This window comes from Anopheles aquasalis, chromosome 3, assembly GCF_943734665.1.
Source record: "Anopheles aquasalis chromosome 3, idAnoAquaMG_Q_19, whole genome shotgun sequence".
In the NCBI taxonomy this organism is placed as follows: Eukaryota; Metazoa; Arthropoda; class Insecta; order Diptera; family Culicidae; genus Anopheles; species Anopheles aquasalis.
The window spans coordinates 57178549-57196048 of NC_064878.1; the positions used below are offsets into that span (position 1 = coordinate 57178549).

The 17500-nt window shown below is 50.8% G+C and overlaps 4 protein-coding genes across 4 annotated transcripts in view; 1 reads left to right on the forward strand and 3 right to left on the reverse strand.

The window, feature by feature from the left end:
• Positions 1 to 6315, reverse strand: part of LOC126578830 (protein sister of odd and bowel) — a 52323-nt gene extending 46008 nt beyond the window's left edge. Inside the window, exon 1 of the mRNA XM_050241764.1 lies at positions 5733 to 6315. Coding sequence (XP_050097721.1) covers positions 5733 to 6315 — 583 coding nt within the window. The remainder of the gene's footprint in view (positions 1 to 5732) is intronic.
• The window catches only part of LOC126578850 (40S ribosomal protein S15Aa), a 296185-nt gene that overhangs the window by 220725 nt on the left and 57960 nt on the right, over positions 1 to 17500 (forward strand). The window lies entirely within an intron of this gene.
• On the reverse strand, positions 11486 to 12638 carry LOC126578847 (submandibular gland secretory Glx-rich protein CA-like). Its single transcript, XM_050241787.1, has 2 exons — positions 12252 to 12638; positions 11486 to 12152 (listed from the first exon to the last, which is right to left on the reverse strand). The coding sequence occupies exon 2, from the start codon at positions 12146 to 12148 to the stop codon at positions 11603 to 11605; it is 546 nt and encodes a 181-aa protein (XP_050097744.1). The 5' UTR covers positions 12149 to 12152; positions 12252 to 12638; the 3' UTR covers positions 11486 to 11602.
• On the reverse strand, positions 12694 to 14872 carry LOC126578846 (peritrophin-1-like). The gene is made up of 2 exons (XM_050241786.1): positions 14791 to 14872; positions 12694 to 14721 (listed from the first exon to the last, which is right to left on the reverse strand). The coding sequence occupies exons 1-2, from the start codon at positions 14798 to 14800 to the stop codon at positions 14066 to 14068; spliced, it is 666 nt and encodes a 221-aa protein (XP_050097743.1). The 5' UTR covers positions 14801 to 14872; the 3' UTR covers positions 12694 to 14065.

Genomic DNA, 17500 nt, shown 5'->3' on the forward strand with positions numbered 1-17500 from the left:
CGTCCGGTCCGGCGTAGCCAGTCTGGAATGGAAATGAGCGAACCGTTCTCTAGAGAACCCTCCCCTTTCCCGCCCCAAAACAACACAGCAAACGTCCTCGACGAGTACGAGGATCCCGCTTTTCAATATCGGCATTTTCTGGCATGCCGAAGCGGCATGGTATCGTCCGGTGCAAATCCCCGTGGACTGCGCGCAACATCCGAAAATAAGAAAAAAAGGCGCGCTCGCGCACATCGCGAGCAAGAAAATCGCGAAAAGCCAAAAAGGATCAGGGTGAACATGATCCCGGGGAACGGTCGGATGTGCCGACACAACAATAATCATCGTAATAATACATGACCAACAACCGACCGACCGTTCCGTGTGTTCGTGATGTTGATCCCGGAAACCCGGAACCCTCCGGATCTGTGCGCCCACTCTCGGTGACGATTTTCTCGTTTTTGTTTCCTCCTCTACCTGTGGAAGGTCTATTCGATCCATCGGTCCGATGAAGGATTGCTGCCCCGCTCGCCAGGACATCAGAGTAACGAGAATCCTGGGGGCAAAATTCGGAGAGAACACACAGCGGGCCAGCAATGCAGGAATGCGCGTTGTACGTGAAAATTAAATTAAAATTAACTAATGCAGACCAATTTGCGTGCCAGCGTGAGCGACGCGAAGGGGATTTTTTTCTCCTGTGTTTGGGTCGTGAAGTGGCCCACCTGGAGGGGTTGACTGCCGAACCCGATGATGGTGACGATGAAATCAATGGAATCATCGTACCGAACGATTCGGCGATTCGGCGAGCGTCTGCATGGCAATCCGCTGGGACCACCGGTACCGGTACCGGATAGAAAATGCAAAAAACACGCTGGCGTCGAGTGGACATCGAGAGTTGTGTTGTTTCACTTTCACCAGACCCGAGTGGCCCGGGAAAAGGATGCATAACGGTCATCGAAACGCACACATACACTCGCGCACAGGTGCACATACCGGTAAATCGATTTAATAACGAGCCAGGAAGAATGAATTCTGCATCACCATCCACGTCATCCTGTCCTGTCTGAGTGTGGGTCCGGGTGTGAGCGCTCTGCGTGACATCGAAAGGCCCTCGTCTCGTAAATAATCAAATGACGTGTCGCGACCGCGTCCTAGACCGTCGCCAATGCAGCGCATCGAACGCATTTTCTTTCGTCCTTTTTTTTTTGTGGCCGATGGGGTGTTTTTTTTTTTTTTGGTTCATTTTGTTCCGGCGAATTTTTCGCGCGTTTCTTTTTCGATTCAAGCACACATACAGAGTGAGGCACTCAGACGGTTGAGGGAGGTCAATATAATGAGCTGGGTATCGTGCCATTTCCTGCCAGCCAGCCAGTCAGCCAGCGAACCAGGACGAGCACGAGCCGCGTTCGTGGATTAATATTTTATTGCCAATTGGATTGCAATAATTAGCGCGGAGCACGCGGAACACGGATGATGGTGGCCGGTTGCTGCTGCTGCTGTCCCTTCTCTGACAGGTGGCGGTGGTGCTATCAAGCGTTCGATTTTCTTTAATTGATTTCGAGCTTCAGGGTTGGCTCGGGCGTTAAAGCCAACACAACAGCGTGCGAATTGGAATTAACCTTTCATCGTCACCAGACGCACACCACTCGACCAGCCATTGATTCGAATGATGGCTTTAATTGGAAAATGCAGGAAATGGCATCGTGAAAACAGCATACAATTGGTTAGCATAGCCGGCGGCCCTAATAGTATGATTCTATTGACTTTTTCTCGCTCTTTTTTTTACTTTTGTTCAATCGAGCACAAGCAAACGATCGATATTGATTGTGGAGGAACCACGGTGTGTGGTTAGCGGCACTATTTTTAAACCCAATTCATCGCCATAGGCCTAAACCGACCACACGAATGTGGGATTATGCAACACAACAGCGCAGAGGGAGCAACAGCACCTGCAGCGCGCTCACCAATCGATCGATCGATCGTACGTCACCGATGCGCAGTTGTTGCTGGTTATTACTAGCACGATTAAGCAAATGAACTATCATTTTTAACTATCCTCCAGGGGGCGAGCGTGAAGGGAAATCGATTGCCGTGACTTCGAGGCCCTTGTGCCATCGGGATAATTGCGCTGCAGAAGTGACATCAGCCGCTAAGAGGCCTGTTGAAGGCCGATCAATGCAATCGATCCAAGCAGTGGCTTGCCGCCGGGGGAATTCGTCAACACGGAAGGCCAAAAAGGCGTCAAACAACGTGTCCTTATCCTGTGCACCATTCCTCGATCCAATCCAAAGCCAGAGAGTGAGAGAGAGAGAAAGGAAAATCGGGACAAAAACCAAACAGACGATAAATTCATTCGAATCGAACCGTCCATTAATCCGTCATCCGTGCCATGGCATTAGGAGGAATGAGAACCTTGGCTCTTCTTCTCTCTCTTTCCCTGTTCACGTTCCACTGACTCTCGTTCGCTAAATCGGGGTGACTGCATCAGCACGCTGCATAATAGCAGCACCGCCAGCTCGCTCCCTTCAACCCCCGTTTGGCGGCACTGAAATGCTTTTTCATGCGAAAAACATAAAATCCGTCAAGGGAGCACCAGCCACTGGTCGTCAATCCCCGCCGTGCTGCGGCGACCGCTGGCGGAAAATCGAATCGAGAAGCCAGCACCAAATGGCGGAAAAACGCAGAGTCCTAACGAAGAAGAGATGCGGAGAGAGGAATGTGTAAATTTATTTGGATTTTGGTATTCGCATTTGCATATTTTATGCATTGATAAGTGGAGCAGATCGCGCCAATGCGCACCACGGCGAATGATGGAAATTGATTTTTGCAGTCCCGTGGCTCTGTTGCTGCTGCTGCAGTCTGTAGGAGCACGAGCTCGCAATGAGCTCGATCGATACAGAAGGGGGCTGAGTGTGGAATTGTGCGATTATGTTTTTATTGAATTCTCTTCGCGTTTTTTTTTTGTATTAATTCTCGCTCCTTCTCGCGAGGGTGTCACCAACACAGAAACACTCAAACTGAAGTGGAGTGGCCATAGGGCGAGGATTTTGTGGTTTGTGGTCGCGGATGGTTGTGGGTTGGAATCGGGAAGATTTGATTTTCCCATTTCCGCGTGCCTTGACGTCGCTATCGATGGCAGTGATTGTTGCTTTCTGGAGGGCACTCGCTGGTCCCTTTGGTGACAATTTGAAATCATCCAACCTCCAGAAAGGCGATAATTAGCCTCGAGCTTATAGCCCTGGACGAAATAGTCTATCGATTAACCATTATTATCGAATCCAGCAGTTTGGTCCAGTGTTTCGTGACAGAATTCGGTGCAAGAGCAGAAACATTGGAAGCGAACCATGGAATCTACTCGGAGGAGTCACGTACGGACTGCGGATGCACGTCGGACCATAATTCGCTTGCCAAATGGGGTGCCTCGTGGCCCCCAACTCCAAAAAGCGTCCAGCACTTTAACGATGCAACGTGTGTTTGTGTCCCTAGTGTACCATTTGCCGATGGTGGCCAACAGCAGCAGCAGCAGCAGCAGCGTTACAGGACCCTGGAACAGACCGTGAAGAGGTCCAACGGTGCGCCTCAAACCGAAATCACTGCCTGAACTGTATCGCGACTAGTTGGGTGAATGGTTCAACGAAGAGAGAGAGAGAGAGAGAGAGAGAGAGAGAGAGAGAGAGAGAGAGAGAGAGAAAACTATCTCCCACCCACTCCACCACCCACTCAACATGGTGCAGCAGGGGTGGGATTTTATGTGGGTCCCTTAATAGACATAAAGTCGCACAGAATGTATAACAAGATGACGCAAACATAATTGGATATTTGATACCATTTCGGCCCCAAAAACGGAAGGCTCGAGGTGGCCAGAGTCCGTACGTGTAGGTTCCGGGGCCTCGGCAGCCAGCATTCACAGTGGACGCCATCGCATTCCCATTATCCCGGAGAAACCCGTGGACCCGGGGACGCGGCTGGCCAGTTCACTTCCTTTCCGACATCTTTCTTCGGGGCCTTCGAACGGGGCCATTAGTATCCCCCGGGCCGTAACACACACACCCCAAAAGAAGTAGTCACTGGCACTCCGGGGAAGGGAAGAAGCAAAGATCCTTTCCCGTCATTTCGCCGCCGGGACTTTCCCCGAACTCTGACTTGGTCCGTTCGATTGCAAATTTCCAATTTTCCTCTCTCCAGCAACGTTCTGGCCACATTTTCGGGGCAACCTGGAGCGGGTTACCAAGGGAATTGAGCCGGACCACGGCGACGGAGGCGGTGGCAGCAGCAACGGGCACGTTTCACCGATCGCCGATGGGCCAAATGGTGTGAAAAGCGGGCAAAAGGCCATTCCGGAACGGGGGAGCCCTTTTCCTCGGGGCCGCCAACGGGAGTCGCCGGGATGCTTTTAAATTCTGCTGCTTTATTTCCGTTTTATTGCCGGTATCGGCACCCCATTCAACCCACCCACCTCAGAAGGAGTGTTTGTTTGTTGATGGTCACTTCCCGGATGGCTCCCGGAGGGCGCTTTTCCGCTTCTCCTGCATTCTCATCCGTGCTCAGACCTCAGCTGTGCGTGTTAATGAAAATGAGCTCTCGGGAACGCCGCAGAGGATTGAAAGAAACAACAACAACAACAACAACGAGGGATGGGGTGGGAGAAGAAAATCCGAAAGTCCATTTTCCAGGGGCCACCATCGCCATCGCCAATTCCCTGGTGGAAGGAGGCTGGAAGTGGACTTTTCTACATTTCGCTCATCCGCTGCTGGAGGTCATCGGTGAGTCGGGCAGTGATTTTGATTATGTTTAGCGTGGTCCCCTTGGCCCCCAACCCCTCGGTAAGCATTAAATGGACTCGGTTTTCCGCGTGATGGTCAAACCGAAAAGAGGCCATCAAGAGACGTGCCACTGGTCCCAAAAAACCCTCCACGGAGGTTTTGATGTTTCTTTTTATATCTTCGAAGCATCTTGCGATACGAGAAGAGCGAGAGAAAGCGGCCGTTAAGGCCAGGGGGGGGGGGGGGGCTATGACTGGTGGTCGATGGAAAATGGCACTTTGATTCCTGGCCATTCCTGGACACTCACGATGACACGGAGGTGTTTATAGTGGAGACAATCCGCTTCAATTATTAACTTTCACGATCGTTACGGCGCGACCTCGAGGAAGAGGTGCACAATGGTGCTCCTGCCTTGTTCCAAAAACTCCAAAAAGCCAACCTTCCCCTCACTCACTCTCCCTCCCTCCCTCCCTCCCGGTGGTAGTGTGACGTAAGCCGCAGCTAATGTGCGGGCAAACAAAACGCCGCATTAGCATTGTAATGCCGTATCACTTTAACCATCAACAGGAGATTACATAAAGTTATTACTGACACTGTGCGACCGCGTGGCCGGACACGATAGTCAACATCACCATCGCTGTCGCTGTCGCCTGCGTGTGGCAGAAGGCATACGGTTCTGTGCTGCGCCATGCCATGCCGCCAGCGTAGTAGTTTCCGTCCCAGGAGGATACTGGTAACGAGCGCGAAAGGCTCCAGAGACACAGAATCATAGTTTTTTTCCGGGGGTGGCAACGTTGGGGGTGGCACTGGAGCTCGTTAGCATTCGTGGCACGTGCTGCACTAGCAGCCGCGAGTTCGGTGGTGGTCAACCTGCCACGCGGTGGTGGTAGTGGTGCTGTACCGTGCCATAACCTAATTCTATTCCGGACTCCGGTAAGGTCAGGAGAGGAGGGATCAAATGAGCACACAGCGCAGGGAAAGGACACTTACCGTTGTAGAGGATGGTTGACTCGCGTGTGGCCGCTTCCGGTGAGTGAGGTGGTGGGCTCGGTGCCGTCGCACCGGCCGTCGGTGATGATGGGCCCCAACAGGTGGCCACGGCGACCGTTCCGGTGGACTTGTTGGTAGTGGCCGGTGTTGCTGTCGCGGCCGCCGGTGAATCACCAACCACGTCAATCTCCTCATCTTCCTCCACCGCTTCACTGTTGCTGCTGCTGCCGGTGCCGGTCGCACCTGTTGTGATCGTAGTGGACGCAGAAGGCGTTGACGTTGCTGCGGATGACGATGGACTACATTCTGGGGCTATCGCTGGTACACTACTTCCACTACCACTACTACTGCTGCTGCTGCTGCTGCTGCTGCTGCTCTCTGCTGCTGATGGCGATGTTGTCGTCGTCGTGGTGGAGCAGGAGGTGTCTTGAGGAGTAGCTTGAGTGTTTGAGGTCGTTCCAGTTCCGGTGATGATCAGCTGAACGGCCGCCACTTCACCGGCACTGGCCGGTGGTGGCTGTTCTTCCGCTCGATCCGGCCACGGATAGGCCTTCCACTTTTTCGCCATCAAACATCGAGGCATTTTCGGGGCGCGAGCTGGAGGCGATGTAGCGGGTGAATGGTCAAACGGAGCTGTCTGGTCTGTCAGGTACACTAGGGGAGGGAGAGGGCGGTGAGGACGCTTCGCTAAATACGTTCCGCACTCAACGCATCAGCTGCACCAGCGTGGTGGTCACCACGCAATCGAATCGACAATCAATAGTACCGGTTTTGCAAACCGACGACGACGTCACTTTGGTCGAATTTGGTCGTCGATTTGAAAGACAATTGCAGTCTTTCCTGGCCCTGGGTCTGTTTATGTTTCCACTTCCGCCTTCGTTAGTAGCAGGTCGCTTGCTCGCTTCGGTTGGACTTCTTTTCCAGGAGACACTCGTTCGCTACCTCGCTCGCTCGCTCGCTCTATATATCAATCCCTGGCACCGAGGCTGTCAGTGTTGGTGGTGGTGGTGGTGGAGGAACGTGCCAGGATCCGCATCCCGGTTCCTGCACCCCGCTATTCCTCGACTCGGTCGGAGCTCTTGAGGATAGAATAAATTTTACGCCCGAACGTGACGCAGATACTAAACGAGGACCAAGCACGAGAGATCAAGCACGTACACTGCTGTTTCTACTGCTGCTGCTGCTGCTGCTGGTGGTGGTGCTGCGGCTGAGCAAGAAGGATTGCAGCATTCTTGGGGAGGATTTTCTTCCGGCGTATTTTTTTTTTTTCTCTGCCCGGCTGCTCCGAGACGCAGTGATGAGTGTCCCAGTGGAGATCGGCTGGCGTTGATGCTGCTGCAGTGTATGTGTGTATGTTACGGTTGCCGGCTTCCTGTGTACGCACCGGAATTGGCACCACGCACTACCGCACCGACGCAGCACACCACGAACGTTCACTTCCGGTATCCGGTGGAAGCGCAACACACAGCGATAGAGAACCGGTTTTAGCAGTCCATCGGTATCGCGAGGGATCTCTTTAATCTCGTTTACTAAAACACTGAATGACGATGCGCGCGGCGAACAAAACATGCAGACCGGAGCAACGGAATCACTGACGAACACATTTCGAACCGCAGTGGACAGTGGACGCTCACCTCTCCACTACTGCCAGCTACTACTACCGCGTTGCAGCAGTAAAATTGCATAGATTTGGGCAATATCGATCGCGTCGTTCGTAGCTCGCTAGGCAACCGGCAGGCTACTATTGCTTTATGGCTTTATTGCTTTAACTAGATTGCTTCTCCGTTACGCATTGTTGCATTGCTCGATGTACGTGTGCACGGTGTGGGTATGTGTGTGTGTGTGTGTATGTGTGTACGTGTTTTTGCTTTTGTTTTGCCGTTCACAAGGGAACCCCCGGTCAGAGCAAGGACTTGTGAGTGAGAGGCGAAGGGGAGCACAAGTACGCAAGAACGTACTCAAGATAGTTCGAGTTCGAGAGGATCGGTCGTCCTTAGAAACGTGGCGCACGGTAGGGCACAGTCGCACACAGAGGCGCCACTTTGAAGAGAGTTTAGTGTGACAGTACAGAGCAACGTCGAAGGTAGGCTCGAGTTGCCAGAGTACAGACTGGAACAGCACAGCGAGCACAGCGAGTTACAGACAGAAAAGGACGACCGACGATAGACGACGAAAGGTTATCCAAGTGGGGCCAGCGTGGCCAGATTCATGGCCAGTGCTCCTGCCTCCTGGCGTTTACGGACGACCACCCGCCGCACCGCGCACAGCCGATGCCGTCGATTGTCCGGCCAGCATTAGGCTTCGTTGCTGCATCGGAAGCAGCACCAACAGCTGGCGCAACAACACCGATCCGTCGTCAGTTAGAGGACACTCGATGTTGCGATACGACATCGAAACCACGCCGGTACCCGCCGGACCGCCCGGTTCACCGTGTCACAGTCCGCAGTGTTTGGTGGTGAAGAGTCCTTGTTAGTGATGCGATGGCGCACGACGAAACACATCCAAACACTTTCACTTAAACTCGGTCATCGCTCGGTCACGAACGGAACTGGGAACACGCGCGATGATAAACGATATCACTGACTCAAAAGACGTCACTGCGATCACGATTGATTCGATTGGGTTGATCAACTACTCTCTCTCTCTCTCTCTCTTTCTCTTTCACTTCACTACTTCTGGCACTGCTGCTGACTATCTCCGTTCCACCGTTCCACACGTTCCTCCCAAAAAGCCGCTTTCACCGGAGGTTTCTTTTGATGTGGATGCGACCGAAGAAGGACAGAGATGAGAACAGGGACAGCAGGCGAGAGATGAGATGGTTTTTAGTCTTGAAGTAGTGGTGTTAGTGGTGGTAGAAGTAGTAACAGTTGGTAGAGTAGCGTAGAGTAGTAGCGGTGTACACAAAAACGGAAAAAGATTGATACAAGAGTGAGTAACGAGAGAGAGAAACAAGGTTCCCGGCGCGCAACAACCGCACTGCACGAGCCGTTGAAGGATAATGCCGCCCCGTTATGCTTATGCTAAAGGCTACATGGTGGTGCTGCCGCCGAACCCATGCATAAACCGCATGGTCGTCGTTCGGGCGCGACGTCACCGGATGTTCATCCGAGCGGCGGATGAAGGAATCCTTTCGGGAGCGCATGAATCGGAAGTCCTTCGCGTGAGAATGAACTCCGCGAACGGAGACGGAACCGAACACGATACGACACATCGGTTCATCGGTTGATGGTTTCTGAAGCCCCACTAATGCTCCCCCGATTGAACTGTTGCCTTCATGCCTCGCCGATTGGTGATCGATCGAAGAAAGATCGAAAAGGAGGGAAACTTGTTGATCTTCCCATCGCGCCTTCGCGATCATCATTCATTCGACGGTGTAGACGGTTCCTCTTCGTGACTTTGGTCGGCACGAGGACCGACGAAAACGTGTTCGTCCTTCGGTTCCGGTTCGGTTCCGTCCGGTTCGTCCTCGGGATCGCTTCGCCGGACCACCAAGGGTACGACCGCGGTCGGCGATCCCTTTAAAGTTGCAACAGTGAGCCCTAAGGTTCACAATCTTCGTTACAACAACCATGGAAGGGTGTTTGAAATTTGGTGCTTCCGCTCTCCGTGGTTCAAGATATCATTTGGTTTTAATCAGCTGAGCTAAAGAGCATAAATGTACAGCATAAAACAGTTGATCTACCCAGGCAACAAATTGACAGATTTGCTGTTTTTCATTCAAAAACTAAGCACAAAAATCAAATAAATTATGTTTTTTATGCTCAGAGTCCTACTAGCGCAAACTATATTTAAAAAACAGTCTATTTATGCAAAAAAGAACACAAAAGTTCAAATCTTTTTTTTATCTTGTTACTATAAGATAAGGCTACACCTTTTCGTATGCTGATTAGTTTCTATAACTAAAAAAAGAGCTGAATGAGCATCATAAAGCATAAAGCAACCATAAGGCATAAAACGTTCTTCAAAAATAATATTTTAGAACTGTTGTCGACCACCGAAAATCTTATCTTGATCATATTAAAAATCTGTATAGCTTATTCACAAGCACTATTCATGGTTTTCCATAGAATGAAAATGCCCTAGGCCACTCTTTAATATTACTACCTTAAAATGATTTTAAAACAATTTTACATTGCTCATTAACACATCAAACGATCACGACTTTCGCCAATAATTTCCCCGTTTGCCGCAGTTTCAACTGTTTTTTGGTAAAAAACTTTGGTTGAAACTTTGTCGCTTGCTCCGTCTCGTTAGTCTCGTAACCTCCTCCACCTTCGCCAAGGGATGAGGGATGTCATTTCCATCTCGGCAGAACAGTAGACTGGGTCCGTCGGTGTCCTGTTGCTCTGTTTCGCTCCCAAAGGACACCCCTACCAACGAACCGGCGTTCGGAGCGAGCGTTCTGCGAGTTTTATGACGTTTTACTACCCACTACGCTGTGCCGTTGATCCCTTTTTCCTTTACGACACTCGTCTTTTCTTACTCCTACTGTCTTCGAAGCAGCTTTCCGTGATGTAACAATCAAAACTCGGTCAAGGTTCCGCTCGGGTCACTGGAGTGTCTCTCTCTCTCTCTCTCTCTCTCTCTCTCGGTCTCTGCGCCTCCAGCGCTTGGGATTTCCTCGATCTGATCCAAAAACTTTGCGGACTCTCGCCCCATCCGGATGCTAATCGATATTCTGGGGGTAAATGATAAGCCCACGAAGCGGCATCTCCACATGATATGCAGATACATTCCACAGCAAATGGGTTCTTGGAAGAACGAATGGAAATCGAAAAAAGAAAACAGACAAATTGGTGTGCACGACACAGACATGCACTCGCAGGCACACCGATGCTTCAGTACTTGGTAAAACAATTGTTTCGAAAGGATTTTCCGTTTTTCCTGTGCCAACCACAAGACCGCCAAGAGCCAGTTACCTCTCAGAACACCCCTCCCCCCCCCTCCCCCTGACCGGCAGCAGAAAGTGAATTTTATGCTAGTAACAAAAGCGCTCCTTCTGTTTCGTCTTCCGCCCCTGAAGAGGTTCTTTTCCGCGCGCTCTTTCTTTCTTTTTTCCACTCTCCAACGGCTCGTTGAGTGGAGGAAAGCCGGAATCCGATCCGATTTTAACGTTGGTAGGATTTTCCACGAAAAGTAAACCGGTTCGCTCGCGTCGGCTATGTCGATGGGTGACTAATTGGCCCGCCACGTGCCATTGTGGAAGCCAGCCGGTTAGGACGGAAAGATGGTGGTTTGTTCTGCGCGGTAAAAAAATGTTGTTTTTACGAGTGCCGTTACCATGGGGGCCGGCAGGAGATATCGTTGGTTTTTTGTGGGTGGAATGAAGGATAATGAAGATATCGCACCGCCCGCACACTGTTAATGCGCGTCTAGTGAAGGTTCTATTAGTGGTTTTATCAATGAAGAGACCTCCTGTGCTGATTGTTAAGAAGCATGGCAATTGCGCAATCGAAACTAGTATTGTTTTTCCATTTTTCGCCATTTTTAAAGCCGTCGCCAGATCGTCGTCGCTCTGGTGAAGCTTACGAAACAGACAACCGGCGCCAGTACGCTGGTACGTGCTTGCAAAGATCCACAGTGCGAATGCGGACAGAAGATTACATCACTCTTCGCCTTCACGCGGTCTTTGGCCTTATGCAACCGTAACCTGTAGCGTGCGGTCACTAGAAACTCAATGAGAAGGGTAGCACACTGGTGGGTTACAATTTCTCCCGCAGTTTAAAGCACCATTTTATTGTATTTCGCCCACATTCACTGCAGCATCACACACAGAGACTCTTACAGCTAATGACTGAGGTATACTTTTGTTTGATTCGCCGATGCGTGAAGCAGGAGTCGTTCAGTCTCTCGGTGCGTCTCGCGCATCCTTAATGCGATACCGTTTCAACGGCAGAGGACACGAAGGACGCCGCCTTTTTGTAGCATTCTGCCAGCATGTTAACGATTTCTTTCAGCGCTGACTGCTCGGCCTGCGGTTCTTCGGCGTAATCGGCTGTCTTGGCGTTCGACGACAAAGGTTTCACCACCTCTACCTCTTCGGCTGCTGCCAAAGGGACATCGTCGTTGGTTTTGGTCGGTTCCTGAGCTTCTGCGACCGTAGGTTCGTCCTTTTTGGCGGCATTCTCGGCCTCTACTACGTTCTTCCTATCGGCTGCGGCGGGCACAACAGCTTCCTCGTCTTCTTCTTCCTCCTCGTCGTCAGTGGCCGCTTCGCCAATAGCTAGCAGTTCTTGTTCTGGTGTTGTAGAATCATCCGCCTCAGCATTCGGTGCCGCTGTAACTTCTGGTACAGTCGGTGTTGCCGTCTGTGTGGGAGCGGCCACTTCGCTTCCCGTATGGATCCGCCTCGGTGAAGCCATCGACAGTGCGATCGTTGCCGACAGCAACAAAACGACAATCACGGATCGATGCATCTCACTAGGGGGGGGGGGGGGGGGGGGGGCACCAGAACACAAAAAGGGAAATCAAGATCTGTGAGCACATTAATTCGTAAAAATCCATCCCACAACAACTTACCTGAGTATTAAACTTGCGACAACAACTTTCTGACGACTTTTGGGCGTGTGTGACTTCTCGCTGGAAGTCAATAACACGAAATGCTATGCACCCTCACCGGGTTCTATCGTTTTATATATCGTGGGCACTCTCGCGTGGCTTGTCACTTCACTCTAATCCACCTGTAGACCTGTGGCGACCGTTTGTGACCGGCAAACTTCGCAGACACGAACTACCGCTGTCCGCTGTCCGCTGGTCGAGTTGCGTACGAAGTCTTATCAGTCTTTAAGCGGGAATCGTCCCTTGGTTGAGCTCTCGGTACGTGCCTTCTTGGTGGAAAACATTTCAAGCGTACCAAAACACTAGGTTCGCCGGTTAGCTAACCTCTTGGGGGTGATAAGCACATCACTGTTGCGGTTACAATGAATGTTCGGGGCGTGTTGTTAGAACCAACTCAACTGACTTCAGTTCTGCATTTATTGTTGAATTTTAATAACAAGAAACATATCAGAAAACATCTCATTGACCCTCGTTATCAAACAATTAAAAGGCAAACGAAGGCTCGACGCATAAAGCCGGCGATACATGAAGCGTAAACTCAAGCGTAAATATAAAATTAATTTACACTTGAACATGTTTACATGACCGGGTTGAGACGCGTAATCCGAATTACACTGAACTTTAATCGAATTTTGTGAGAAAAATAGAATCTTTTTTCCAAAGAAAAAGATTAAAAACGCTAGTAATGAACACTCACTATTAATGCAAACCACGAACAGGAAATTTAGTGGGGCAAATCGCTTGCAAACAGCGTTTACGCTAGGATTTATGCTCCGTGGACCTATAATCTCTTTTACATCGTGTAAACGGCAAATGTAAAGCCGGCGATACATGAAGCGTAAACTGTCGTATAAACTCAGAATGTAATGCCAAAAAGTTTACATTTGCCGTTTACACGATGTAAAAGAGATTATAGGTCCACGGAGCATAAATCCTAGCGTAAACGCTGTTTGCAAGCGATTTGCCCCACTACATTTCCTGTTCGTGGTTTGCATTAATAGTGAGTGATCATTACTAGCGTTTTTAATCTTTTTCTTCGGAAAAAAGATCCTATTTTTCTCACAAAAGTCGATTAAAGGTCAGTGTAATTCGGATTACACGTCTCAACCCGGTCATGTAAACATGTTCAAGTGTAAATTAATTTTATATTTACGCTTGAGTTTACGCTTCGTGTATTCCGGCCTTAAACTTTTTGGCATTACATTCGGAGTTTATACGAGAGTTTACGCTTCGTGTATTCCGGCCTTAAGGTTCTCACCAAAGATAAAGATGTAAAACCAACAATCGCTAACCAGCTGGCCACCGATTGCTTTTTGTTTGTCTCGTGCCGCGTTGTTGTTTTCGAAAACATTGTTTACTCTCGAGCGGCCGGAAAGGTTTCTGTTTTTTGTCTGTTGAAGTGACCACCACGGCATCACGGTGCACGCGACTCGGCCAGTTGCTTCCGGATAGCTGAAGAAACCGGCACCACGGCAACAGTTGTTGTCTGCGAGCAGTGACATAAGGCCGCTGGTCAGTTTACGTGCCACTACCAGTTGAACGAGGATAGAGCACCGTCGGCACATTTTGGATACAGAATTACGGAATAGCACATTGTTGACGCTGGTTGGACGTGTTTGTTGCCTCCTCGTTGCTTGCTGAAATCGAAGGTGGAAGTCGCGGTGCGGTGCTATCTGTCCCCGCATAGGGACAATGTTTCAATTCCTTCGCAACGATTAACATGCGACACACGGGGAGCAAGGGATTGGAACAACTGATTGGTGGCGAGTGGAAGCTTAGTGATTCAAAGCTAGCGTCCCAATCAGCAGCAAGATGGAGGACAGAGCCTTTAGTGCATGTGCTCCCGATTCCAGTACCGGTGTCTCGGTTGTCGTCGTCCCATCGTCCTCCTCCGTGTCCCTCGCACGACGTCGATGTCCAGCGTTCTGCTCACCGCCGTCCACTCCACACTTTCCATCACCAGTCGGTCGCTCGTAATCACACCGACAGGAACCGTGGTGCCAGTAGAGACCCTTCGGACAGTTAAGCTCGATTGGTACGGTGGAGACACAAGCGTAGAACTTACGACAATCGTCCGGATGCGGTAGCAGGATCACCTCTTCCGTCGGGTTCGTTTCCAACGGGCAACGGTCTAGCTTGGCTGGACATTTAGCGCTAACCACACCGTCGGCCAGACTGCGACCATCGCGAGAGGAACACTTGGCATCTTTGGTGGCCGGAACTAGCGTGCAGGTAGACTCGAGCGCATTCCATTGGAATCCGTTTGGACAGCTTTGCTCAATCTTTCTCTTACCAGCGCAGACAATGTACTGTCCACAGCGTTTTGGATGGGCCAGATGGTGCGTGAGACCATCGTGTACCGCTGGACACCCGGCTGGAACGATGTCCGCCGAACTGGCCAACAGTGTGGTCAGCAAGCTAAAACCAAGAACTGGTGTAAAACTTGTGTTACCGCAGGAAATTCAAAGTAAGCGATCCGTGATGCAGTGCCGGCCCTTACCGAGAACCATCTTTTCGCTCTACTTGTGATTGCGATGCCTGCAAGCTCGTGGAACGGAACGGAGTGGAACTGATAGAGAATCTTCTAGCATCAGGTAGACCCCAGGCCATCTCATTTATAGCCACTCGGTGCACTGACGAAGCAAACATCGCCTCCCACGATTCCGTCAAGTGGTTCCCGTCATCGTGCATCGGTTCGGTTCGGTTGTTTGAACGTATGTCACCCTTGTATGGTGACGTCATTTGTGGACTTTATCGTGCCCGCTCATCAATCGAACGCGTGAGGAACACCGAGAGGCATTTGCGGGTGTTTGCAATGTCGACAAGCAAGGTGCTAGCGCTTCATTTACGGCCCACATGTCATGTCATTAGTTTTATCATGCGATCGCGTGCAGTATTTGCATTGCAGTCGATAGTCGACGCCTGCGAGGTCAGCGCGCGAGGTGAAGATTCGAGCTACAGGAATTTCCAAGAAGCTTTCAGTTAGCAGTTTCCCCAATTGGGGCTTCCTAGTAGACTTCACCGAGCTCTTCAATTTGTGACTTCACTCGATTCAGGAACTGCACTTTAATCCTAATTTCCCGGAAACGTCTCACTCCTTCACGGCCCCACATGAGAGAGAGGGGAGATTGCTTCTGCTTCTTCTTGCTGCTCCAATCCTGGAATGGTCGATGCTGATTGTCACCACACCAAATGAATTCAATCCCCCCCCCCCCCCCCCCTGTTACAAGACTCCACTTGACGTTGCCCTCTCTCTCGCTCTCTCTCTCTGTATGTTCTGTGAACTCATAACCTCCTCTCCTCAACAATATGGTAACCTCGACCAACCTCCGAAGGGTGGCCGAGAGCGGCCTTTAACCTCGTTTGCTGCTGCTCTTTTAAAAAGTACACGGGATGCCAGATTAAATTACGCATTCAGACGCAATTGGATACATTTACATAAATTTACAAGCGAGCGGGCGAGCGAGCGAGCGGCCACACTCACGCATGAGCCTCATGCTGTGCTCTGTGTTTTGATGATGGCAGTGAGGACAGTAGCTGCCCCTGGGATGTCATCCTTTCGGGTATCCGGGCATGCGAACAGGGGACGGGAACTGAACTGGTTCGACACATACTCGATGCCCTTCCGGACGACGGATTGACCTTTTGCGACGATACCGTACGCATGTGTTGTTGTCCAGACACCTTGCAGACCAGCGCAGAGGGGAAAACTATAATAAACCAGATCGTGCAACTGCAAATCGATCGATCTCTAGAAAAGGATTGTACCTGTTCGAGTTGCTGGACGATATTTGTGGTGTTTTGCACTTGATAGAGAAGAGTAACAATCCGCAAGGCACCTCTTTCTACTTCGATTTGATCTGTCTGTCGTTCTTTGATAAGATGCAGCTCGGTTGTTCCGAAAATTTGTCTCTGTGACCACACTTGCTGGTGCTGGGATTTGTGGAGCCATTTATAATCCAGTCTTTTCTCAAGTGGCCACATTAAACTCGCAAGGGAAGGGAAGGAACTCGCCCCTAGTGGGTGAATCCTGCACGTCATCGGGAGGCGCTCTCTGGACCATTTGTTGCCCGGTTACTGTGACGCCGTTCTCCGTTAATAGCTTATGGATGAGGCGTTGTAAGTGTATGTGGCCAAGCAAGGGTTGGCTCTGTGGCACTCGACCATCCTCCCGCGCCTAATTCAAGAGATTGTCCCATGAGTTCCTCCCGCAAAAGAAAGGGACATCAATCACCGATACCGCCACCACCCTCGAGGGGCCGTCGACAACACATACGCGTCCAAAACCGGCGAGAGAGAGAGAGAGAGAGCGCGAGAATCCTGTGCCAGCGGAGTGAAGATCCATTACTTCCTTCTCCCCGATGCCCCAGGACTCGTCGTCGTCGGCTGCATTCTTAGAGGAGGACGGTGGCGCACGTTCAGATGCTGTTTGAGAAGGAAGTAAAAAAAAAGTATCACCAAAAGCATTGTATGTGTATGGACCACCGCAACAGTGAGCTCGGAAGTGCTTTTCAAAATATCGTATCATTCATCCACCAGACACACACCCACTCACGAGATGATGATGGGCGTTGGCTCGGTGTAGGAGGAGAGATCGGAGCGCACGCGAATGCGGATCCAACAATCCGAAAATGGGAACGGTAGCTGGCCGGGCTCGGTATTACCGCCACCACGTGGCGTAATCAGCAAAAGAAGAGGACTTACCACAGTAATATCGCGCACCGAGTGCCGGGCTGAGAGGAGAAGCAGGACATGGAGAAGAAGGAAAAAAATCCTTTTTATCCACATAACTGCGCCCGGGATGAGGTATTTAGCGCAGACAGTGTTGCGGTAGATGGATGGATGGATGGATGGATGGACGGCACCTAGAGATGTCGACACTATTAATCATGTATAATTTTTAATAAACACAATCCACGGCGTTGAGTACGAGCTCCTGCGCTCCGCTTGGCACCGGAAGCGCGCTTGGTGTGCTGCCCTCATATCACTCGGCACTGGAAGGGTGCCCGTGCTGCGAGAGTGCTGAATTGTGCAGAATCATTAATCACCGATATTACACCGGTTCTACTTAGCAGTTGCGCTCTCCTTCAACGCTGCTGTTGCTGCCTCCATCTCAAAACATCCCAGGGGTCAAAGTGTGTCTCGCAAAACTAGTCTCACAGTCTGGCTGGCCGCTGGGAGGTAGGGAAGGAGGTATGTAAGCTGATGTA

Coding starts and splice junctions, on each gene's coding strand:
- LOC126578847 (XM_050241787.1), bottom strand. CDS start 12,148: ATGCATCGATCCGTGATTGTCGTTTTGTTGCTGTCGGCAACGATCGCA.